General features: G+C 46.7%; 1 protein-coding gene across 1 annotated transcript in view; it reads left to right on the top strand.

Moving 5' to 3' along the window:
- The window catches only part of SRM (spermidine synthase), a 127,850-nt gene extending 103,871 nt beyond the window's left edge, over positions 1-23,979 (top strand). Inside the window, exons 8-9 of the mRNA XM_086921319.1 lie at positions 21,376-23,720; positions 23,753-23,979. Coding sequence (XP_086777445.1) covers positions 21,376-21,393 — 18 coding nt within the window. The 3' untranslated portion in view covers positions 21,394-23,720; positions 23,753-23,979. The remainder of the gene's footprint in view (positions 1-21,375; positions 23,721-23,752) is intronic.
- The last annotated feature ends 2,564 nt before the right edge of the window (positions 23,980-26,543 follow it).

The following is a 26,543-nucleotide window of genomic DNA, read 5'->3' on the forward strand; positions in this document are numbered from 1 at the left end:
CAAACGTATGTAAAAGACTTTACAGATTTTCTCACTAAAATTGGACAAATTGTCCTGCCAGAAAACGAAGAAGTATGCATGTGTACCATAGACGTGAAATCGCTCTACACTTCCATTCCACACAACTCAGGAATAGAAACTATAAAAGAAACACTACTCAAATCACAACTTGATCAGAAATTTCAAATATTCCTCATGGAACTGTTGACCTTCACCTTATATCAGAGTTATTTCGAATGGAAAAACGAACACTATTTACAGCTAACCGGAACATCCATGCGCAATTCGGCAGCTCTATGCTATGCGAACATTTTTATGAATATATTTGAGACAAAAAATATCTTGAGTTTAGAACCCTGGAAAAAACATGCAAGAATTTTCCTACGTTATATAGATGACATTTTTGTGCTATGGTTTGGACCACAAAGAACCTTGATTCAAGCACTGGAAAACATGAACATGATTAACGATTGCATACAATTCACATATCAAGTGGAAAAGCAAACAATACCATATCTTGATATACTATTGAACATTAAGGAGAACAAGATTGACACAACTCTTTACAAAAAATCCACAGATCGCAATAACTTGCTACATTACAGAAGCTTTCACCAACTTGCTTTAAAAAATCATTTACCACTCTCGCAGCTTTACAGAGTAAAAAGAATAGTTTCAGAAGAAAACGAATCACAACTACAAATAGACAATATGATAACCCGGTTTCAGTCACAAGGGTACCCACTTAAAGTACTACAAGAGGCAAAAACGAGATGCAATTTGAGAACAAGAACTGAACTATTACAACCATCAGTCAAACCTAAAGAGTCTCGTGTAGTAGTAGTTTCTAAGTATTCAACAAAAAGTCGTCAGTACAAACCATCTATTCTGAAACATTGGCAAATTCTCATACACGAACCAGACTTTAAAGGCATTTTTCAAAATAAACCCATCTTTGCCTACACATGGAGCAAAAACATACAAATTAATAAAACCAACCAACGAAATCGAGAGATCACATCATAAAGGTACCTTACCTTGCCACAACTTTGCACCCCTCTTGTGCTACAACTGTAACAATTACAATGCAATAATTAAAGGTAACACGATTATGCATCCAACTTGTGACAGTGCGAATGTAATATATTTGTTAAAGTGCCAATGTGGACTGGTATATGTAGGGAAAACTACTAGAAAAATCAAAATCAGACTATCGGAACACAAAAGCAATATAAGAACTGAATATAATCACATTCAAGAGTGCCCTGCCCATGTTTCTAAGATTCAGAAGAAAACGATCAGGTAGCATACCATTGAACGTGGAAAATTGTAGATATAACTGACCCTGAACTCTAGGATGCTAGTCTAACTGAGAGATAAGATTGAACGGGACTTAACCTGCCAGGCAATCTAAAAAGGCTGAGCGAAATACATACACCCGAGTGAGATCACGCAAATGCTGTGTAATAATGGGCAGTGGAGAAGAAAATGTACAAGTAGCTTTAAGGAGGAGCAAGAAATTAATTAGAAAGAAAATGTTAGTTTAAATATATTTCTATACAGTATCCCTCACTCGCAGTCCGACTTCATAATGCAACAGTACATATGCTAAAGGCTCTTTTATGATTTGAGAAACTTTTGGCTGGCTCTCTTTAGGAAATGACCTCGCCCCTTCCTTGACTGGGCCTCTCTACAGATCGGAGTTTAGTATTCCCTTTCCCCCACTCCCACGTTTGCAACCTATAAAACGAGAAGAAGACTCGCTTTCTTAATTTTATGAAAAGCCCAGTTGGTTTACAATACCATTAACTCTATTGCGACGTCGCAGCCTGTTGTAAAATGTCACTTAATGTTGGTCACTGTTATGCTGATTGTTGCCAACTCGGGCCCAATACCTCCTATCTAATAGACTTTCAAATTGAGCTCTCACACATCCAAATGTGGGGTTATGCATGCAAATTTACTTACAGGCACAGTTCCAGACATGCATACAAAGACATTCTCACAGGTAAACATACCCATGCACTGTCAAAACATATACATAAACCTCGGCACACTAATCAATTTAATATTGATTCATAAATACTTCTCAATGTAGGTCAATTTGAACACACCAGCAAAGAAAACGTTTTTTACTTGGTGTTCAATTTAATATACCTGTGGCGGCTCCTCCATTGGGGGTGCTAGGACCACCTGACACATACAATATAGCTACTGAAGCACTCAAAAAAATTCAAATTCAAAAAGAACTTTATTCGGTTTTCGTGGAGAAAGCCATATAAGTACAAATATACACAATAAAAGGAAGAACAAATTATTAATAACATTAGAATCAGGATGCGTTAAAAAATTAATCTCTCACAGAGAGCACTATTCTGTCTTTAAGGTCCGTATTTGATGCAGCTCTATGTTTTTCATAAGTTCGTGCGATGCCCGAGGCATAGTTTTAGGTAGTGTGCGACAGATTTCGTTGCTAAAGGATTTTCCAAAAACTGCAGCGCCAGGTACGCTGGTCGGCATCTACGGATCTTCATGACTTTTAAAATGGGTATAATCCACCTTTTGCGAAATGGCGTGTAATAACTGCAAAAAAAGAGAACATGTATCGTGGACTGACTTGAAATAGAGTCACATGGACACGGTATCTTGTTAGGGGTCCATATATTCTGTGTTGGAAATGATACCATGATATGAAAGAGATTAAACCTGAAGCGGGTGAGAAGAAACTTTTCATATTGCGTCAGGTCATACTGGAGGTACGGTTGAATGGATGGAATCAGTTGTATCATAAGGCAGTGTTGAACTGATGGCTTTCCTATTTCGGACATCAATCGCAGTTGAGTTAGATGAGACAGACATAGTTTTTTTAAGTCTTTCTTTGCTATGTCCGTTACTGACTGTGGTTCTTCAAAGAATCTCACGAGGCCGATATCCGCGAGGAAGGATTTTACGTAGTTTAGCCACTTTATCTTGTTCATACAGTCTAATTTCATACAGTCCTCGATGATTGCTCTTGTAAGGTGGCATTCATCTGTTGCCCATATTCTGCGCCACAGCATAATGGGTTGAATCTTGATCAGATCTGAAACGTAGTCCAGTCCAAGTTCCAGGTGACAGCCGAAAGTAGTTGTAGTTTTAGGGATTGCTAAAAGAAATTTTAAAAAGAGATTTTCAATTTTCTGTATTTGGTCAGCATTAGCTGTTCCCCAAACTCCTGCACCGAAAATGGCCGTGCTGATGCACTTTGCGTTATAGATTTTTAACATCTCCATTATGGGTTTTTTTCCTAGACGGAGGGAAAATGCTTTTAAAGCACCAATTGTTCTTGTAAGAGACAGCTTGCGAGAAGTGATTGCTTGTTTCCAGTTAAACTCTTCGTCAATGAGGATGCCGAGGTATGAGTAAGTTTTAGTTCTTTCAAGAGGGATTTTATCCACAAGTATTGACTTTACTTTTTTCCTTTTAGTACCGGCGTGCATCACGAAGGTTTTTTTATGTTGACTTTTAGATTGAGACTTGCCATAAAAGTACAGTAGTTGTTTAATGCTTTTTGTAACTGGATTGGGGTTCGCGCGAGGATTACCGCATCGTCTGCGTATAACAATGCTGGGATCGGTCGCCGACCCACTTCTGGTATGTCTTGTACGCCCTGTAGCATAGCCGCTTCGAGTCCATTAGTATAGAGCGTAAATAGGAAGGGGGCCAGTACACACCCTTGCCTGACCCCCTTCTCTACTGGGAAGCTGTCTGTGAGTTGGCCCTCCAATCCATATCGGACCTTTCCTGTGGCTCCGGAGTATAACTCACGTAGGAAGTCTATAATGGCAGGCTCGATCCCCATTTGCAGCATTATTTGCCAAAGTTTTGAATGTTCTACACAGTCAAACGCTGCCGTAAGGTCAACGTAGACCATATGTAGAGTTGATTGTTTTGCCAAGGTGTATTTTCCAGCCAATAGCGTTAAGTTCAGAACTTGGTCCACTGTGCTTAGTCCTGACCTAAACCCGTACTGAAGATCTGATAATGCCCCATGTTCTAATGTCCACTCCTGGAGACGGTCTAGTAGTATCCTCCCTGCCATCTTTCCGACCGAATCCAGGAGGGAAATGGGGCGGTAGCAAGTTGGAGAGTCTCTATTACCTTTCTTAAATATGGGGACCAGGATCGATGTAGACCAAGAGTTTGGAAGGCTGATTTCTTTGGCTGCGTTCAAGACCTTGGTTAAAAGAGGGGACCAGAGATCAGGGAGTGATTTGAAGAGGTCCATTGGGACTGAGTCCGGTCCTGGAGCTTTACCATTTTTTGCACACGTTATTGCTTTTGTTACTTCGTTCATAGTGAAGTGAATTTCTATCGGGTAAATCACCGGAGGGAGGAGCTGGGAAGTAGGGACCGAGTCTCCCGATTTATCCTTGCTGAAGACCCCTGAGAAATGTTGCACCCAGTCCTCAGCGTTTATTGCAACATCCAGCGAAGGACCGTCATTGTTTCCATTTAAGAATGGCGATTTTACAATTTTCCAGAAGGCTACATTGTCCTTTTGTGTACTGCTATTTAAAAGTTGAGCCCAGAGATTACTCTGTATCTCTATTTTTCTCTGCCTGAGTGAGAACTTATATGCTTTCCTTAAATGCACAATCTCTTCTCTGTTACGATCTTTCATTGCTAAGGCTTTCTTTAATGCTGAGTAGGTTTTAGTGCACTGAGTGTTAAACCATCCTTTTCTTAGAATGTTGTTTTTTTTCCTGGGTTTAGTTAGTTCTGTACCGATGGTTTTCACTATCTCGTTGTAATTAGTCAAAATTTCCGTTGGAGTGGCCTGAAGATTTAGACAATTGTCAATATGAGTCCTGCATTTTTTGATTATACTTGTGCAGGTAGAGACTTGGTCTAGGTTGGCCCATTTGAGGGTAAAGCCGTTCAGTCTGTTTAATGTGAGGTTTTCTTGTTGTAAGAGGTCAGTGTGAACTTTAGTTGGCATTTTGTGATGGTTAGGCTCTAAGTAGATTAGTCTGAGTGGGTGGTGATCACTAAGTGCATTATTATCCACTGCAAAATGCTTTATGTTTGTAGCACTATTAATGGAGATTAGGATGAAATCGATTAATGTCTGGGCGCCTCTTCCATGGAACGTTGGTTTAAATTGAATGGTAGGCGTCATTAGTAGATTTGCAAACCCTATATCTAACTCAGACATAATAGCCTGCATGATGTTTCCTTCCTCTGTATGGGAAAAATGGGTAATAGGGTTGTCTTGTTCATCAGTAATCCCACACGTTGGGGCGTCGCTTTTGCTACAAATGTGAAGATTGAAATCTCCGCCCCAAATTATGGAGTGGGAGACCTTGGCGTGTTTGATTTTTAATTCACTTGTTGCATCACTAATTTCACTTAGAGCTTTGGCAAATTCCAGCAGGGTCATATTGTTGTAGAAATTTATTATGGTATAGATGACTTGTTGTGATAACTTTATATCAATAATCTGATAGTTCTGATGGAGTACTATTGGCGTTAAGTCCTGACAAGGCCAAAGATTTGAAATGTATGTGATTAAGCCCCCTTTACTTCTCCCAGAGAGTGATTTTGTTGCTTGGGAAAAGTAGGTTCTGAATCCCACCAGATGAATTGGATCGTTCAGCCATGTCTCCTGGAGGCAGACTAAGTCATTTGTGTGAACCAGATCTAAAAAGGTTTTTTCTAGATACTTGGTTGCCAAACCCGCCACATTCCAGAATAGCATTTTCCTCCCATTTTCTGTATTAGATATGGCGGGTTGAGACTGCAGATCAAGTTGTGCTACTTCTAGGATCGAATTTGGATGATCTGTGTTCAAAATTTCCTCGACTGCTATGTCCGTGGAGGAGTGAAGCGTGGGCTGCGGTCTAAGGACAGATTTACTTTGATGGAGACGATCGTTGGTCTGATTATTTTCAGTTTGAGTTGTAATTTCTAAGGTAGGATCATCTTTTTTGTATTGTTGCGGGCTGTAAACCTTGTCAGACGACTTACTCTTCGATTTGGTTAGTGAGGGGGAGAATTGAAGTCTGAGACTGTGAAAAGAATTTGATGTGACACGGTGTGATAGTGGTCAGTCGACCATGTCCAAACAGCTGTAATGATTGAAGGTTGGGATTCCGGTCCAGGGTTCCCTGTGCTGATGTTGGTACGTCCTTCTTCCGTAGTTGTTCCAACCACCTTGTTCTCTATGGTCATATCCCCATTCTCCCTGCGGCTGGAACCTTTGGTGATTGCCCTGCCCTCTGTCACCATGATTCCAGTTTCTTGGACCTTGGTCGGGTTGGCTCCATGACCAGTTTGATGGCCAACTAGGGTCCTCGTAGCGGTTAGTTTGTCGAGGATAGAAGAACGATAAGCGTTTGACATTAATACCATCGTTCTCTTCTGGGCTGTCCCACGAACAGACGTAGTCCACTGCTCGTTGATTTTCGAAGTTAACTATTATACAGTCACCGTGAATTGTCTTTGGCTGGTGACCTATCCAAGACACCCTTCTGACTGTGGTGATTCTAGTGATGTTGTTTGGGTGGTTGGGCCTGTTGATGTTTAGCCAGTAGCGTGCTTTGTTTAGTAAGGACCAGGTAGGTTCATCTGTGTCTTTACTTAGTTCTGGGACTCCTGTTAATATAGCAACAAAGGGTGCAGCTTCCGGCGGGAGATTTACTACTTTGGACCATCTTTTATTTGTTCGCTCTGATTTGGTATTTGTTCTCTGCGGTAGATCTTGTCGAGGAGTATTTGATGCAGGTGGAATAGTGAGGGTAGTTGCTGGTGCTATTTTTTCCGAAATCTGATTTGAAGGTGGTTCATTTTGTGAGACTGTAGTCGTTTTTGCCTTTTCCTGGTTAGGCTTGGGTTTCGAGGGAACAGTTTGTTTGTTTAATGTTCCTTTGCGTTCGCTTATATTTGTGTTTGTGTTGGTGTTAATTGTGGGTTTAATAGTAGCAGGATTGTTCGCTCCCTGTTTCTGAGTATTGATGACATTCGTTTTGCTAGGATTAATGGTGAGATCTGATAGGGTTAGAGGGTCTTTTTTCTTTGAGTTGGAAGTTGTATTTACTGTGGCTAGCAATATAGCGATTTGCTTTTCTATTATTTCAAGGCTTTTTTGTATGGGATGAAGCTGATGTTTAATTATTCCCGATATTTCTTTCAGTAAGAAAGATTCTGCCTTTAGATTACTTGTGGTTTTTGTTGGATTTTGAGCCGACTTGTCTTGTCGAAATTTTTTGTATTAGATCTGTTCGGGTAGTCTTCAATTATGAGTGCGTCAGACGTAAAATTATTAGGGTGATGTATATTGAGAGGATTCTGTAAGTTTAAAACCTTTGAGGATGGTTCAGAGTCAGGGATGATGAGAGTTGTAGTTGATGAACTCGAAGAGCATAATCCGGGTGGGATCTGCGTTTTGGGAATAGCTCCTTCCCTGATGCCTCTGGGGTCAGATTGCATTGGCTCCGTTTGTGTTGAATCAGTTTGTGTTGGTTGTATTATGGCAAAAATATCAGGAGTCTGTTCGAGGTCCTGAGAGGACTGTGAATTGGACAATTGCGAGGCTACTGAGAGGTCAACTGTGTTAGGTAGTGCATGTATTTCAACATTTGTCTCAGAGGTTGACTTATTCTGTAAAGCAGCGTTTGGAGTTTGAGCCTGTGCCAAGACACCCATGGATGAACGTCGTGCTTGATCGAGTTCAAAAGAGACACGACGGTCAATCATTAGCACTGTTTGGTCAATGGTTTCATTTACTTTATGTAGAAACTGTTCAATGGGGCCAACTGTGGTCACCATATTTTTCTTTCAGGTTTTGCTTCTTGAGCCTCTTGTTGACATAGTGTGTCTGTTGGCCAAGTAGAATGGAGTATCTGACTTTCCACTGCGTTATGCTTCGTGAGTTAATGTTATGCACTCAGTAGGAATATTTAGTAATATTACGCAAGTGGTTTACCTTACAGATGTCAGGGGGGTGCGGCCGGTCCGGTCTCCTCCGGTCTGTGACGGGCTAGGACGGGCCCACCCTTGGCCCAGGCTTCGCCCAGCGTCCCGCTCGCGTCCCGCGAGACGGGTTTGATGGTAATTTAAAGCGCCGCCTGGCGCACGGTGACGTCGCTGTACCTTGCAAGGGCTTCTGGTTCTTGCAGTGAAGCCCCTCGCCGGTCTCCTCCTGGCGCCCCCGCTCTTGGTGGTATTACGAGCGTCCGGGCAGCTGGAGACTGGCGGGCAGGTGCAGTCGTTCTGAAGGGTGCAGATAGCGGGATTCCTAGTCACAGAGACAGCGTGACAGCAGCTGGGGGCAGCAAAGCAGTTCCACACGGGATCGCCCACTCGATAGGTTTGATGGTAATTTAAAGCGCCGCCTGGCGCACGGTGACGTCGCTGTACCTTGCAAGGGCTTCTGGTTCTTGCAGTGAAGCCCCTCGCCGGTCTCCTCCTGGCGCCCCCGCTCTTGGTGGTATTACGAGCGTCCGGGCAGCTGGAGACTGGCGGGCAGGTGCAGTCGTTCTGAAGGGTGCAGATAGCGGGATTCCTAGTCACAGAGACAGCGTGACAGCAGCTGGGGGCAGCAAAGCAGTTCCACACGGGATCGCCCACTCGATAGGTTTGATGGTAATTTAAAGCGCCGCCTGGCGCACGGTGACGTCGCTGTACCTTGCAAGGGCTTCTGGTTCTTGCAGTGAAGCCCCTCGCCGGTCTCCTCCTGGCGCCCCCGCTCTTGGTGGTATTACGAGCGTCCGGGCAGCTGGAGACTGGCGGGCAGGTGCAGTCGTTCTGAAGGGTGCAGATAGCGGGATTCCTAGTCACAGAGACAGCGTGACAGCAGCTGGGGGCAGCAAAGCAGTTCCACACGGGATCGCCCACTCGATAGGTTTGATGGTAATTTAAAGCGCCGCCAGGCGCACGGTGACGTCGCTGTACCTTGCAAGGGCTTCTGGTTCTTGCAGTGAAGCCCCTCGCCGGTCTCCTCCTGGCGCCCCCGCTCTTGGTGGTATTACGAGCGTCCGGGCAGCTGGAGACTGGCGGGCAGGTGCAGTCGTTCTGAAGGGTGCAGATAGCGGGATTCCTAGTCACAGAGACAGCGTGACAGCAGCTGGGGGCAGCAAAGCAGTTCCACACGGGATCGCCCACTCGATAGGTTTGATGGTAATTTAAAGCGCCGCCTGGCGCACGGTGACGTCGCTGTACCTTGCAAGGGCTTCTGGTTCTTGCAGTGAAGCCCCTCGCCGGTCTCCTCCTGGCGCCCCCGCTCTTGGTGGTATTACGAGCGTCCGGGCAGCTGGAGACTGGCGGGCAGGTGCAGTCGTTCTGAAGAGTGCAGATAGCGGGATTCCTAGTCACAGAGACAGCGTGACAGCAGCTGGGGGCAGCAAAGCAGTTCCACACGGGATACTGAAGCACTCTTCTGCTGCCAACCTTATGTTACAGCTTTTACATGCAAATAAACTACCAACAAGATCATTAATTTTCATGTAAAGCTTGTAAGATGCAAAGCAATTAGTTGCTGAGTAAAATGGTAGGGCAGCGTCCTAGCACCCCCAATGGAGGAGCCGCCACAGTTGGACTTGGGGTCAGGGAGATGACATATTCATTCATGCTAAATAACTGTACATGACAGATAACAAGTAATTGTCAATTTCTATGAGTCAGCAACAAAAATGCCAGTGGTGTAAAAAAAAATAATAATAAATATATATATATATATAAATAAATATATATATATATATATATATATATATATATATATATATATATATATATATATATATATATATATATATATATATATATATATATATATACATATATCTTTTTTTTTTTTTTGCTGACGTAACATTGTAGGAAAATATTTCTTTTGTATGATCACCAGGTGGGATTCTCACATGGAAGAAGGCTTGTGCCATCTTTGTTTAGATAGGGATTAGTATCCTGGGATTGTTTGATGGCCAACCCCACAGTAAATTAGGAAAAGAGGGAAGGGTAGCCTCATGGGAACTGTTGCCCAAATGAATAGTGAGGCCTCCTCTACCACAAATGCGAAGATGGCATAAAAGTGTCATCCCAGTACCACAGTCCTGTGATCACTGCTGCACTAGCAGAAAGGCAGAAAGACTGCCTGCTGCTTCTGGACCCAGCAAAGAGAGGCTGCACCAATGAAGGACTTCACCTGCTAAAGTCAAGGGACTGCAACAAGAACTGTGCGTGCTGTGCTCTCTCATGGAAGGAGAGCTCCACTTGTTCCCAGAGCTGAAGTAGGACTGGCCTGCTGATCCCTGGACCCATTAAAGAGGCTGCACCAAAGACTGGACTGCATCTGCTGAACCTGAGTGATTCGCAGAGAGGACTGTATCTGTGTGGAAAAATGATTCCCTTATGCCAGGACAGGAGAAGTGCAATAAAGAGACACTCAGTTGTGGACAAACTCTGAAAGCACCTGTAACCAGAGACCAGTGGCAGCTGGAACCTGCACTGGTCTTCGCTGGGGCATCGTGGGAGATCAAGTCCTGAGGCCAGAGACGACCCCTGAAGTTCAGGGAACCACGAATACTCACCGCATCTCTTCCACACCTCCCGCATCCTTAGCATCCTCTGTATCCATTGGGTGCTTGGTGGATACAGTTCAAAAGCTGCAAAAAGTTAAAAAAACAATGCTACTTTCGCTCCGTTGGCTAGCAGCTTCTCCGCCTTCACCAGAGAGGGCTAAAGTTGCAGGCTGTTTTACCCTGTGCTTCAGTTTTAAACTGGCCTGTTGGAAAGGCACAGTCTCTTCCTTCACCGATACTCTTCCCTGATGAACCCTCTTCCCAAAAATTAAGTCTCTTTATCTGATTCCAGTCTGCTGCATAGATCAGTTGCTTGTGCCTGGATGTGGCGCAGGGGAAGGTTAGCTTTTTAATTGGGGGATGGAAGTACCCTGTGCGTGCAGTGATCTACTGGTAAAAACAGGAGCATTGCACAAGGCTGGCTGGTACAAATGTGACGACCAAGTGACAAATCCACAGCCACACATAAGGATTGAGCCAACCTCCACTGGCTGTTACTGTCATTCTCTACAGGTCTGAGGGCTAGGTCCCTTCGCAAGTCTTGCTCAAGTCAGTAAACTAGTGCCTGCAAGCCAGCATTGCTTTGTAGAATAGGTATGCCGCAGGAAAGGAGTATTCTTTTATTATTTGAAAACAATAAAGGAAAGTCAGGTGGATTTCTACAAATGTGAAATTGGAATACTCATAAAATAATATGTTCTTGTTTAGTATTTTAATCAACTCGCGTTAACATTCAGCATTTACTGAAATGTTGTGTAGTTGTTAGCAACTTGCACTGTGATCACACTGTATTTTAATTAAAAAGTGATTTGGGCCATTGTGTCTGGCACTTTTTACCTCCAACTATTGCGGAATGGTCACAGCACAATGTCTGGGAACTGTGGTGTGGATTCAAAATACTCTTGTTCTTGTGAATTGTGTATGCACACTAAGTATGTGCATATTTCTTAAAGCCATTTAAATTTATACCCAACTTTGTTCACAAATCAATCTCTCCTTCCTAAATGAAGAATTTTTGAGACCCATGATCTTAAGAAGGTAATGTAACTTGCAGTGCTTGGACATACCTCGCTCAGAGCTCTAGAGAGGCGCAGTGCTCTTGTCTCAGATAGGTAATGGAGCTGGGCGTGGGTGAAAGATGGAGTCTTCTTACACCCTCCTATCAGTGGAGACTCCCTCGCTTGCCTTCATGTGGATCTCTGACACCAGAAGCATCACATCAGCCAATCACGCTGTCGTCATTGCCCACCAGCCAGTGGCTTTAGCTCCATCTCTGCTATGGTCGCCTGCTGCTGGTGAAGCACTCTGAAGCGAAAAGATAAATGCCACCTTTTTAAGTGCATTTCTTCCGAATCAAAAGATATCCTCTCAGATTACTTTTTTCCCTTCAAACTTTGTTTTTGGTAATCGAACTCTGGGATTTATATATTTTTTTGGTCGTCAGAACAAAGGGTAGTCATTTAGGCTGGATAAATATGCATAATCTCCTTCCTTTCCCCAGTCAGAGCCGTGCTGGTGCGTATCTTTTGACACTACTGCAAACCAGTCATGTGAATGCAACCTGCTGTTTGCGGTCTCGCCGGACCCAACACAGCATTGGTTTGTCACTGCCTTTCCTATTTGTTTGGTGGGTAATTATGCTGGCGGATGGCCTAATCCAGTGGTTCCCAAACGTTTAACTCCTGAGGACCCCCATTGAGTCACCACTGGAAGCCGGGGACCCCCAAGCAATTTGTATGATTGAAATTTTAAATATTAAACCAGTAATTCGAAAAAAAACACACGTGTGCACACAAAACAAATATTCAAATTACTAAGGATTTTGGGGCCAGATGTACGACCATTTCATTTAGCGCCTCGCAATTGGCGACACATTGCAAGTGGCAAATTGCGAGTCGCTAAATGAAATGTACAACAGTGTGTTTAACACTGTTTGGGATTGTCAATGACGTAGCAAATTGCGAGGCTCATTAATATTAATGAGCCTCTCGCAATTTGCGAGCCATTGGGAACACCAGCCCTCCCAGGGATGGTGGCCTGCTGGGCTCAGCAGACCACCATGTCTGGGACTGCTTTTAAATAAAGCAGTTTATTTTTTTTTAAAAAAAGCAGCCCGTTTTCCATGCCTTTAAAAAAAGAAAATGAAATGTTTTCGTTTCAATTCTTAAGGGCAGGCAGTGGTCCCTGGGACCACTGCCTGCCCTTAAAAAATAATTTTGCATGCATTTGCAAAGGGGAAGGGGTCCCCTTGGGACCCCTTCCCATTTGTGAATACATTATGATCTACTTGAAGGAGGTGGTAAATGCAAGTGTTTTGCAACCACAATTGCGGTTGCAAAACATTTGTACATGGTTTTGAGACTTGCTATTTGGAAGGGAATGCCCCTTACTAAGGATTTTGGGGCCAGATGTACGACCATTTCATTTAGCTACTCGCAATTGGCGACACATTGCAAGTGGCAAATTGCGAGTCGCTAAATGAAATGTACAACAGTGTGCTTAACCCTGTTTGGGATTGTAAATGAGGTCGCAAATTGCGAGGCTCATGAATATTAATGAGCCTCTTACAATTTGCAAACCATTTGGAAAGCCAGCCCTGCCAGGGATGGTGGCCTGCTGGGCTCAGCAGACCAATATGTCTGGGACTGCTTTTAAATAAAGCAGTTTATTTGTTAAAAAGGCAGCCCGTTTTCCATGCATTTAAAAAAAAAAAATGAAATGTTTTCGTTTCAATTTTTAAGGGCAGGCAGTCGTCCCTGGGACCATTGCCTTCCCTTAAAAAATAATGTTGCATGCATTTGCAAAGGGGAAGGGGTCCCCTTGGGACCCCTTCCCATTTGTGAATGCATTGCCATCTACTTGAAGGAGGTGGTAAATGCAACTGTTTTGCAATTGCGGTCGCAAAACATTTGTACATGGTTTGAGACGTGCAATTTAGAAGGGAATGCCCCTTCCAAATAGCAAGTCGCAAAACCTATTTAGCGAGTCGCAAAAAAATTGTGACTCGCGAAATAGGCTATGTACATGGCCCAATAGGTTTTTGCGTTCGCAAACCCGTTTGCGCATATATAAAAACGGGTCGTACATCTGGCCCTTAGTATTTTATATTGAAAGCATTTGCAAAAAAGGAAAACATTTAATGGGAAGGTTGGTGCTGCATCTCCATGACTAGCTTTTAAATTGTTGGTTTTATTTCGCAGTACGAGGTCCCCACATAGTGCACCCAAGTGCGGGACTGAGCCTGACCACTACAAAGGGGGCTTTGGGAGGCTCTCCCCCTCAAAATGTTTAGGAAACCATGGTGCATTCGACAAAATATTTTTCATTATATATTGAATTGTATTAACTTTTAAAGTATAGTAAATGAAGGCTTTACTATGCACCAGGATGCAACATTCTTTGTCGGGGTTCTTCTATGATTCCCTTATTATCACCCTCCAACAGTGCCTCTCATCTCTCCATAGACCCTCTGTCACATGTATTTCATTTCTTTTATAGCATCTCTCATACCATTGTACATGTAAATCAGTGTATAGAAAATGTAGCATAAGGTAAAGGGGAGTACAAGGTGTAATATTCACATGTCATTCATACTCAAGTAGGCATTTTTAAAGAGTGCTTGGTCTGGAAAAGCACAAACTCAGTATTCAGAACATAACACAGTGGCTAGCACTGACCTTAACATTAAAAATGTATTTCCACCCAAATAAACCTTTTTAGCAGCATCAGGATAATGAATGACTGGGAAAAAAACAGAAGTTACTAACTGGTACCATGCAGTTTGCAAGCAGCTCTTTGATCACAGCTTATAGGTCCCTTTGCTAGATTACGATTTTTACTTATGAAGTGTACAGTAACAAAAGAATCTCTGTGACAAAAGCAGTAACCACGGACCTATACACATAAAATACTGCCTTTTAAAATGCATGTTACGCGTTCTTTGCAGAAGGTATATTAACCCTCTGTGCTACATTAGTTAAGTTAAAGTATGCACTGAACAAAACTCTCATCTCTCTGCAGCAGGTACATTTATCACTGGCATTATCTTGACACTTCTTTTGTTGCTCGAAAGCTGCTAATTATACAAGAAACTTTGATGTGCTATTAAAATTGCTGCCTACAGACCCCGTGGGAATGTGGCACGGACCCCTGAGGGTCCGCGGACTCCAGTTTGGGAAACACTGGCCTAATCCTTTCTAAGCAGGGATCTACCTGGCCCTGTATCCACCAGATCTCTTGAGTCCATGTACCCGCTTTCCACTTTCGGTTCCCAAAGGCCCGGTTTTCATTCTCCCTGTTGCAGTGTTAGGTCTGGTTTTGTTTATGTATCTGAAAGAAACAGGTTAGTATTAGATTCCTTACCTTAAAATATCCCCAGGCGTCAGACTGGATCCGCAAAATTTCACGTAGCAGCACCACTGCACGTCGGTAGGCGTCGTCTGCGGCTCCACGTCCATCGTCGGCGTTGTTGGCGCCGGGATGACGTCGCCGGAGTACTTAGACGGCGCTATCGCGCGCTGACGTCAGTTCTTCTTTTTTCCGCGCCAGCAAGGGCAGGTCCAGAGAAAACAGTACCTTAGTCACTTTTTGACTAAACATTTTTGATCATTTTTGATCTCTTCTCGAGTCTTCACCACTCTCTGTGCCGGTAGAGATGCCCGGGTTCAAGCCCTGTACCGACTGCAACAGATTAATGTCAGTTACCGATCCCCACCGCTGGTGCCTGTATTGCCTTGGGGCCGACCACGACGACCGGTAGTGCCCCGACTGCCGGGCCTTGACGTCGAAGGCTAGGCGGGAGCGGTCTCGTAAGCGCCTCAAGCTCCGGCAGTCTGCCCCGTGCCGCTCAAGGTCCCAGTCCAGGAGGGGGTCGAGGGACTGGTCGCGGAGCCACAGTCCTCGTAGCTAGGCGAGTCTACGCCATTCGTCGGGCTCCAAGTCCTCAGGTAAGAGGCACAAGAAGTCGAAGAGACGACATCGCTCTTCCAAAATTCCCCCCCCCCCCCCGACGCTCGCGCAATGCGGCCGGGTGTTCAGGCGACACCCCCCCCTGCGGCTCCGCAGGCGTCGCAGCCAGCTCTATATCTGCCGGTCCCTGGGCTGAACGCGACGCCGGAGGAGATCGAGGCCTTCCTCCTGGCCATGAGGTCCCTCTCTCTTCCGTCAGGTCCCGCGGCGCCTCTGGGCCCCGCGGCCCGACTGGGAGTTCAAGCGGGCCGGGTGCTTCGGCCCCGGTGCCGTCAGGTGCTTCGGCCTCTTGCGCCGTCGGGTGCTTCGGCCCCGGCGCCGTCGGGTGCTTCGGCCGGACGCCACAGGCTCCCGCGGGATCCGGTTCTAGATCCGGGTCGCCGCCGGTCGACTTAACGACCCCGCCTGCGCCGACCCCCAGCGTGTCTTCCCCGGCGCCGTCCCCGCACTCGCTGCCCCTGATCCCTCCCTCGGTCCTGATCCGGCGTCGGACGGGCGTCGACCGACGCCGCATTCAACGCCGACTGAAGAGCATTTCTTCTTTGATCCGGCTCCATCCTTTGACCCTGAATTTCAGGAGATGGAGGACGAGGGGGATTGGGAGGGGTCTGAGGACCCTCTGACACGTGAGTGTCAGTCCCTTCAGGACTGGACAGAGGAGCTAGGGTGGCCAGTAGACTCAACACCTCCCCTGACACTGGCTTTGTCTCCCCTCCTACCGTGGCTACGGAGGAGGGGGCTGCTTATAGTGTGGTGCTGACGAGGGCAGTCAAGGCCTTAGCGCCTACGCTCCCTTGTCGCTACTGTGAGGTCTTAACACCCTCACTGAGGTCCTTGGACCGCAGCCAAGCCCACCGGAGCCTCTGCTGCCGTTTAATGAGGCTCCGGTGACGTTCCTATCTACAGGCCCCCCTGTAGATAGGAACGTCGCCTGGCGCCACTGCCCAGCTCCGGGCGACCCTAGCTTCCTGTCCACCCACCCCACCCCGAGAGCCTGGTTATCCAAGCCTCTACTTCCCAATCCGCATTCCCGACTGCACCCCCAGATCGGGAATCCAAAAGGTATGAACAATTTGGTAAGAAACTGTTCTCGTCCCTCAGTTGTGGGCTGCGGTCAGTCAACACCGCTTGCCTTTTGGGCCGTTCTACCCACTCTGTGGGATACGGTTGCGGACGTGCTGCCAGAGTGCCCGGAGGAGGCCTGGAAAAAGCTTGCTCAAGCCCTCGCGGAGGGACGAGACGCGGCGCGATATTCCATACAATGTGGGCTGGATACCACGGACTCGCTGGGCAGGGCAATGTCAACGACGGTGACGGTTCGCCGCCACGCCTGGCTGAGGTCCGCCAACTTCTCGGCTGATGTCCAGAACACCCTCATGGACATGCCGTTTGATGGCAGCCACCTCTTTGGTGGCAAGGCAGATCATGCGCTTGAAGGACTCCAGGGCTACGGCCAAGTCCCTAGGCCTCTCAGGCCAGCTTTAGCAAAAGTCTGCCTTTCGCTCCTTTCGTGGCAAAGAAAGGGGCGCCCCTTCACGTCCTGCCAGCCACGGGCCGCAGTCTAACATCCAACGCGGCGGCGGACGTGGTAACCGCCGTGGCGGTGCCAGGGGACAGCAGCGAGGCCAGTCCACATCCACCCCCGCAGCATCCGCCTCTAAGCCTTCCTAGTCCGAGCTTTCAGGCCCATTTGAAGCCATTGGGGGGCAGGGTGCGCCATCACCTCCTCCACTGGCACAACATCACGTCGGACAGGTGGGTGCTGCAAATCGTCCGAAGGGGCTACTCCCTCCCCTTCGAGGCGACCCCTCCAGCCATGCCACCGCAGTAGCAGGAAGTTATGGCCCTCTTGGCCAAGGGGGCCACCGAGCACGTTCCTGACCCAGAAGTAGGGTGTGGTTGCTACTCCCGCTACTCCCACTACTTTCTGGTTTCCAAGAAGGGCAAAGGGGGCCTACGCCCTATCTTGGACCTGCGGAACGTCAACGGCTTCCTCCGGAAGGAGAAGTTCAAGATGCTGACATTGGCTCAGGTCTTAGCTACCCTGGACCCGGGAGACTGGGTGGGCGTTGCCTGCCGTTCACGTTAGGCCACAAGCACTTTCAGTTTACCGTGCTCCCCTTCGGCCTTACCAGCGCCCCATGGGTGTTTACGAAAGTGATGGCGGTGGTCGCAGCGCATCTGCGCAGGTTGGGGTTTTCAGTCTTCCCCTACCTCGACGACTTGTTGAAGTCGGGCTCGCCCCAGAGCGCCCCATAGGTGTTCACGAAAGTGATGGCGGTGGCCGCATCTCATCTGCGCAGGTTGGGGGTTTCAGTCTTTCCCTACCTCGACGACTGGTTGTTGAAGTCTGGCTCGCCCCAGACAGTCGTCAGCCTCCTCCATACTACGGCCGACCTCCTGCACCTGCTGGGGTTCTCCATCAATGTGCCGAAGTCACACCTGTGCCCCTCTCAGAAGCTCCTCTTCATCGGAGCGGTTCTAGACTCGGCGCAGTTTCGGGTTTATCCTCCCGAACAGCGGGTTCGGGATATTCAGGCTCTGATTCCGCTCTTTCAGCCTTTATCCCGAGTCTCGGTCAGGTTGACGCTGTGGCTTCTGGGGCTGATGACCTCCAGCATCCTTCTGGTGCATCACGCCCTGTGGCGGATGCAGGCTCTGCAGTGGGACCTGAAGTTTCAGTGGGCCCAGCAGCAGGGCAACTTGTCCGACCATGTCTTGATCTCGGAGGGCACTTCAAGACCGTTGCAGTGGTGGCTCACGGACCGCGATTGGGTCAGCGGCAGATCCCTCTCCCTACCCCAACCGGAGCACGTAGTTGTGACGGACGCATCCCTCCAGGGCTGGGGGGGCCACATGGGAGAGGCGGAGATCCGAGGCCTCTGGTCTCCGGCTGAGTTCTAGCTCTACATCAACCTTCTGGAGCTGCGGGGGATCGGGCATGCACTGAAGGCATTCCTCCCCTCTGTCTGGGGAGTGTAGTGCAGGTGTTCACGGACAACACCACCGCCATGTGGTACTCCAAACAAACAGGGCAGGGTGGGGTCGTGGACCCTATGGCAGGAGGCTCTGCGCCTCTGGCAGTGGATGGAACATCAGGGTGTGACCCTGGTGGTTCAACACCTGGCAGGTTCCCTGAACGCCAGAGTGGACGAACTCAGCCGTCAGAGCATGATGGATCACGAATGGTGTCTGAACTCGGACGTGGCGAAAGGTCTCTTTCGGCAGTGGGGAGAGCCTTGGTTAGATCTATTCGCCACAGAAGAGAACGTGCAATGTCATCAGTTCTGCGCCACAGAAGAGAGCGTGCAATGTCATCAGTTCTGCGCGTTGGAATTTCCAAGGCGGCACAGACGCTTTTTGTCGCAAGTGGAGTTGCGGTCTGTTGTACGCCTATTCCACTTCTGCCCAGAGTGCTGAAGAAGATCAGGCGTGACCGGGCCCAAGTCATCCTTGTGGCTCCGGACTGGGCACGAAGATACTGGTATCTCGAGCTACTCAGCATGTCAATCGATCCACCGATTCGTCTGCCTCTTCAGGAGGACCTTCTGTTGCAGCAGCAGCAGGGGACGGTCCTCCACCCGAACCTGTCCATTCTCCACCTCCATGCGTGGAGATTGAGCGGCGACAGTTGAGGACATTTGACTTGCCTCCTGAAGTCTGCAATGTAATTCTGGCAGCCAGGCTTCCCTCCACTAAATTGGTATACGCCTGTAGGTGGAACAAATTTGTGGCATGGTGCACAGCAAAGACTGTGGATCCAATCTCTGCCCCCTTTTCTGAGGTTCTCCTCTTTCTTCTTTCTCTTGCCCAGCAGGGCTCTGCTCTGGGCACTATCAAGGGTTACCTCTCTGCCATTTCCGCCTTCTTGAGGCTCCCTGATCAGCCCTCTTTGTTCAAGTTCCTGGTTGTAAATTGGTTCTTGAAGGGCATCACTCATATCCCCCCCCCCCTTCGTGATAGCTCAGTGGGACTTGAACCTTGTTTCGACTTATCTGGTGTGTGCTCCCTTCGAGCCACTTCATAACTGTCCTCTTCGTCTTCTTACCCTTAAGACTGCATTCCTGGTTGCCATCACCTGTGCCAGGAGAATGAGTGAGCTCCAGGCTCTTTCTTCTAAGCCTCCTTTCCTTTCTGTGCATCCGGACAAAGTTGTCTTAAAAACGTGTCCCTCTTTCCTGCCCAAGGTCGTCGCAGCCTTCCACATCGGGCAGTCCATCACCTTGCCCACCTTCTTTCCGCCTCCGCATCCCTCAAAAGAGGAAGAGAGGCTCCACCGTCTGGATCCAAAACGTGCGCTCTCATTCTATCTGGATCACACACGCCAGTTCCAGGAGGAGGACCAACTCTTTGTTGGTTACGTGGGCGCTAAGAAGGGACGGGCGGTGTACAAACAGACCATTTCCCGATGGCTCGTCTTGTGCATCAAGGCTAGTTATTCACTGGCTAAAAAGGAGCCTCCTGTGGGACTACGTGCCCATTTCACTCTGGCCACGGTGGCTACTACTGCCCTGAGTCGGGGAGTCCCCTTGCAGGACATGTGTCAGTCAGCTACGTGGGCTTCGATGCACACGTTCGCTAGACACTACTGCCTGGACAGCCAAGTCCAGAGAGATGGCTTTTTCGGCCGTTCCGTTCTCCAGGACTTTCTGGTGTGATTATTGGTTTGCAGACCCACCACCAGGGTTGGTATTGCTGTGGTATCTATTCTAAGGTAAGGAATCTAATACTAACCTGTTTCTTTCAGATGCCCAAGTTACTTACCTTCGGTAACGATATGTCTGTAAGAAACAGTAGTTAGTATTAAACTCCTTACCGCCCCACCCATCTGCCCCATTCTGCGAACTGATATCTAGGGTTAAGGTACATCCCCTTTCAGGGCCCTAGTTTCATGGCAACAGTGTTGGTATTTATCATGGCTCTGCGTTTCTGGCTAGGAAAAGCTGTGTATAAGAACTGACATCAGCGCGCGAGGGCAGTGTCTAAGTACTCCGCAGACGACGCCTACTGACACGCAGGGGTACTGCTACGCAAAATTTTTCTCATCCAGTCTGACACCTGGGGATATTCTATGGTACGGAATCTAATACTAACTACTGTTTCTTACAGATATATCGTTACCAAAGGTAAGTAACTTGTGCTTTTAGACTTCTTGCTCTCGTATCATTCAGCATTCCTCTTGATCTCACTCGCCTCTCTCTTACTCCTCTATGATAAAAAAACAGGAAGTTTGGGGGTTAGTTAATCTGTGCTGTTTGCAGGATGGGGTTTGGCAAGTTACGTTTTGCTGGTTTCGGTTAATTTGGTGTGCTGCAGGTTGGGGAGCCTTCCTTTTCTGGTTGTTAGTTCAATTGTACCTTTCCATACCTCCAGAAACTCTTTACTTCATCAGTTTTACTGCCCCTATTTCTGGCCTTTCCTCTAATTGCTGCAGTTGCAGGGGGTATCGCATTGTAAGTCCCATCCCTGGGTATTTACCTCATTAGACTGCACTACACTTTGTTGAGCAGCATGGCTGTAAAAATCCCATATTGCTGTAAGTCTTACTCCATGGATGATATTTTTGTGGTCACAACAATCCTGACCTGGTCTCGCTTGAAAGGAGTCCATATTAGAAACATGCATGCCTGGGACCTGACAACCTATGTTGTGTTTTTATCCAGCAATTACAAACTATTCCTGTGATATACCTGCTAACTGTATGTACAAATTCGTATGGCTGATGTAAGGATTACTCTAATATTAAAGCCTAAATTGCATTTGGAATATTGTGCATCTGCTGAATTGTACTTCAAGGCATTTCCTTTTCTCACTTGTTTTCCCCCTGTTCTCTTGGGTTTTCTCTCTTCAGGCACTCAGCGATGTGTGAGGAGAAGACTGGACTCGCGCCTTCCCAGGGAACAGACTTTCAGTGCTTTTATGAATAATCATGGTTTTTAAAAGAAAACATACAACTTGCTGATACTCATGGACTTCTCTGAGAGAAGAACTGATGCTCTCCGAACCGGCCACCATCCTAGTGTGACACCGGTCCACCTAATGATTAAGGCGTCCAGGATGTGAACTGCAATATTGAAGGCCTGTTAGGGGTATATGGTGGTGCATCATCAGGGAAATCAGCTAGGGACTCTGAAACTATGTACGGTTTCTTCGTCTTTCTTTGTTCGTATCTAGCTTGTCCTTTCCGTAAAACAAAAAAAAAACTGCCAAATGTAGTTAGCCTGTTGGCATCACTGCGACTTGAAAGGAGCTTTCACTCTGGCCTTTGAGGCCCTTAAATCATGAATTAGAACCAAAGGATGGAGGCTAATTCTTCTCCCAATGCCTCTCTCTTTATCTTTTTTCAATGCATAGGTGTCCACACCAGGTCTTGGTCTGCCAAATTTCACTCCCTGTCACCCCTAATTATTAGACAGTCAGAACAAGTTGCTTATTCTCCAGGTAAATGTCTGTCTCGTCCACTTGCTTTCAATGTACTTTGATATTTATAATATGACCCTAATGCCCCGCATGCTTTCAAATAAGTCCTTCTGTCTGTCCCGATCTCCTATTTACAGAGCTCTGTCCACTCTGCGGAACAAACCCACAGAGCCCTGCGTCGCCCCAGTGCTTTGTCTCTGTCACCCCTGTCCTCATCATCCAGCCCCCTCTGCCCAAAACCTTTCCACCTGGAAGTCACTTGGATAAGGTGTACACACTATAAATGCCCTATGTTTCCCCCACCCTCTCTCACCTCCTGTTAACCACCAGTACACGCACACCTCGAGGAAACCTATCCACGTAAAAATGTTTCACCAACTCTTTAGCATGAAGAATATGTAGATACAAAACTTCTCATCATACAACTGTATTTGATGTCTGTTATTTCAGTGTGGGAGTCCTTTCCGCTTAGCCAAAAGCAAAAAGACTTTTGTGTAAATCACAATGCAAAACTTCCTACTTATCTGGAGCGTGTTTCCAGTTTAATGGAATGATGGTTCCTTGGGTGAGATTTGCATGGTCATAGCTCTTGAGGAAGATGCATCTTTCTGTTAAGTAACTAGTGCCATTCATTTGAGATAATTCTCTTCCCTCCACCGCCTCATCCTTCACCTTTCAAGATGAGTGTGCCAGGCATCTGAGGCAAGACTTTAACTCTGGACCCTCCTCTGATATCCCTCTTTACTAGACAATGCCTTCACTCCAAAATATACCTCTCGGTCCCCCTTGGGGCGACCTATTTAGATCAAGACACGGCCCCTGTCTCCTCTCTCTGTGGTTGTGGGGTGGCTTACTGCGAGAAGGGAATGCATATGTTTCTTCAGCACGGGGTCAGTCTTCATCTGAGCAGTGACACATACCGCTTGGTGAATGTACAAGTATAATACTGCTGTGTCTTATTAAAATACTATGCTGTGTGTAGGAGCAGCTCTTTCTGAAAGCCTGTTGTTTTTCTGATATTTGTTGTTTTGTTTATTACCTCACTTAGTTCATGTCTGTTTACAAATTATAGGTTGGGAACCAGAGTGTAAGGCAGTGTAGAAGATTTAGGGTGTTCTAGCGCAGCCCTTACTGTGGGCAGGAATGGGTGCACTAGAGCAGAGTATGAGTAGGAATTCATTCTGTTCATTGGCCTCTGTGCGGGCAGTATTAGAGTGTGCCAGATGGAGCCGGTAGGTGCAGGTGTAAGGTGTTTTAGAGAAGGGTTTGGGAAGTGTTGGAGTGTGCTATATCGGCTTTCAGCGTGGGAAAGGGGTGAGTGCTGTTACAATTCTTTCAATGGAAAGGAGTGAGGATGAGTAGAGCAGCCTTGATGGGATAGGAGTTGAGGTTTCACAGGGTGGGCTTCAGGTGTGTCAGAGGCAGGTGTGGGTGAGATGTGCTTGAGACTTAGAGTCCCTGGCGGACGGCGGTGAGGCATGCTTATCACGGTCCTTGATGTTTTCAGAGTGAGGTGTGCTAATGCAACACATAGGGAGGAGGGAGGGATGCTAGAGCACTGCCATGTTTGAGCAGGGGTGAGTGTTGCTCGAGCTAGGTGAATGCATGGAGGAGTGTTGTTGTAGAGCTGATCTCAGTGTAGATGCTATAGAAAAGAGCTAGAGTGGCACTTTTGCACAGGCCAGATAGCATCAGTGTTCTTGGCAGTGTAGTTTACGCTAAGGCAGCCTTCATGTATGAGCGGGAGTGAGGTGTGCTACAGCCGGGTATGGGCAGGTGTGAGGTGTGCTACAGCCGGGTATGGGCAGGTGTGAGGTGTGCTACAGTGTGTATGTGCAGGAGTGTGATGTGCTTTAACAGGTGTGGGCATGAGCGTTCCCCAATGTGGGAGCAGGTGAGATGTGCAAGAGCAGTCCTCTGAGTGATGTTTTGTTACTTTTAATTGTTTGCGTTCATTTTACCTGCATCACTGTGTATTGTCAATGTAATTATGGATATAACATAGAATCACGGAATTAAAGGACCTTAATTGAAAGTTATTGTGTCTTTTGTTCTAATCAGCACTTGGGCCAAGCATGAGATTTCATCCTGTGAGATAATGCTCATGCCACTATCTGCTATAACTGTGACGCCATATTGTTCATATTTGGCGTTTCATTCAGACACATGCACCCAGCTACTCCAAATCTCCTCCTTGCTGGTGCCAGACTTGCTTTCCTTCATATTTGATGCAAGCTGCGGCCATATGATACACATTAGTACGTCTGAAGTAATTTATTGCAGCCCAGGTCCACTCCAAAAACTACCAGGAAAACTGTTCATAAGTTAACTCGTTCCATGCTGATGACGGAACCGCTCCGTCATCAGCTGCGGTTGGGCTGTGCTGATGACGGAGCGGTTCCGTCATGGCCCGGCCGCTGCGCCTGCGCGGCGCTGATTTCGCGCCTTCGCGTTCTATTGAGCGGGGCGGGCCATGACGGAACCGCTCCGTCACGAGCACAGCTCAACTGCGGCTGGTGACGGAGCGGTTCTGTCACCAGCATGCGGCTGCCGCACGGCTGCCCCGCCCTGTTAGCGCTGCGGCAGAATAGCCGCCGCAGCGAAAGGGTTAAAAGCGAACATTCTACTATAATAGCTTATTCTAAACACAGGTATGTAATACTTGCATATTATGGTTCTGGAATAAACCAACACAAACATCTTTCCCCTCCTGAACCAAAACAAAAAATAAAAATGAATTCATTATCAAAGACACAACAATATACTTTAAAACGCAGAGTACACAACTAATTTCACTGGCCACTAACAGCTAGATTCATCATTGTCCCGTTTTGCGAGTCCTTAATAGCGATTATTAAGGAATCGCTATTAAGGACTTGCAAAACGGGATTTATGTAGGAATCGCTAAATAAATTGCGATTCCTACACATTCCTTATTTGCGATTAGCAAATTGCTAATCGCAAATAAGGAATAACTCCCCATTCATTCCTATGGGCCTTATTAGCAAATTGCTAATCGCAAATAAGGAATAACTCCCCATTCATTCCTATGGGCCTTTAGGCCCATAGGAATGAATGGGGAGTTATTCCTTATTTGCGATTAGCAATTTGCTAATCGCAAATAAGGATGCGAATTCAAGGGTGCCAGGGGTGTCCAAAGGACACCCTGTAGCACCCCTGAAATGTAATCTACATTGGTGTTGCGCACACACATGTCCAAAGGACATGTGTGTGTGCAACATGCAACTTAGAAAAATGCATTTAAAAGCATTTTTCTAAGTTTTCGCTATTTACCACGAGGTTTGACCTCGAGGTAAATAGCGGCCCGAAATTGCGATTTCGCAATTTAAAAATGGTTAATGAATTGCATTTAAGAAATCTCAAATAGGGTTTCCTTAAATGCAATTCCTCGCAATTTAGCGAATTCGCAATTACCAATTTTTTTGCATTTGGGATTATGAATCCCAAATGCAAAAATTGTGCTTGCAAGGGCCAGATTCTCAGAATCTGGCCCTTTGCGAGCCCATTTTTCAATGATGAATCTGTCTGATAATCCCTTAGGGACGTGAAATCATACACACGAAGTGCTGCTGCTAGACATACCAGTAGTAAAAGTACCTGACACTTCACATACTGCTTAACTAAACCAGAAGACATACATGGCAAAGGTACTTCACCTACAGCACGAGTGGAATCCAGAACAGACTCAATCTCGTTGTCCATATTTCCCTCTGACTGAAGCATTCAACAGTCACTGACGTCTCCCATATATATTAGTAGTTCATACTCTAACCAGTCAAACCGTCTTACTTTTTTTACATTCTCACTTTTACATTTGGCCAGTGTGCCTATGTGCCAAACCCTGCCTTCATTATATTTCGCAGAGTTGGTTAAAACCTCAATGAGCCTGAAGGATTCGGAAAACATGTATTCTTCTTCCTTCACTCTACCTGGATTCCTCACCCTGACACATTCATCTATCCCAAATGACAGCAAAGTTCATAGATGCATTACAGTTCAGAGGCCAGTTCATGGGAAGGGTTGCTCCACAATAGAGAATTACCTCTAGGTGCGGCTCACAGCCAGCAATACCCCATACATTGTTTGGTGCTCAATAGCTAAGTCACAGGGCACGACACAGTGGCAGTATACCGGACTGCAAAGGAAGCCCTTTCTTGGGAGGGCATGTGCCAGGAGGTGCTGGATACATCGGCAAGTGACTTCACAGGGCGACAACCCCTACAGTAAAACCAGTAGGGGGGGATTGGAGGAATCCTAAGGGAATGGCAAAACATCTCCTCCAAGTGGATACTCCATATAATCCACCACAAATATTGCATAGAACTACTGCCTAACATCGAACCAAGGGCGAGACCTAAAAGCATCAGAGGCACCATTCACTTGAGAAAGGAAGTAACCAGCCTACTGCGTAAAAAAGTAATATAAAGGTTATCAATAAATTAAAGGGGGAAATGAGTGTATTCCGTCTAATTAGACATATCCTTACAGCCTATAAGAGACATGAAACAATCCAAGTTCCAGGTGACCACATTGGAAGAAGTTATTCCAGTCCTCAGGAAAGTGGATTACATGACCACA

This window comes from Lissotriton vulgaris, chromosome 5 (assembly GCF_964263255.1).
Source record: "Lissotriton vulgaris chromosome 5, aLisVul1.2, whole genome shotgun sequence".
NCBI classification, from domain to species: Eukaryota; Metazoa; Chordata; class Amphibia; order Caudata; family Salamandridae; genus Lissotriton; species Lissotriton vulgaris.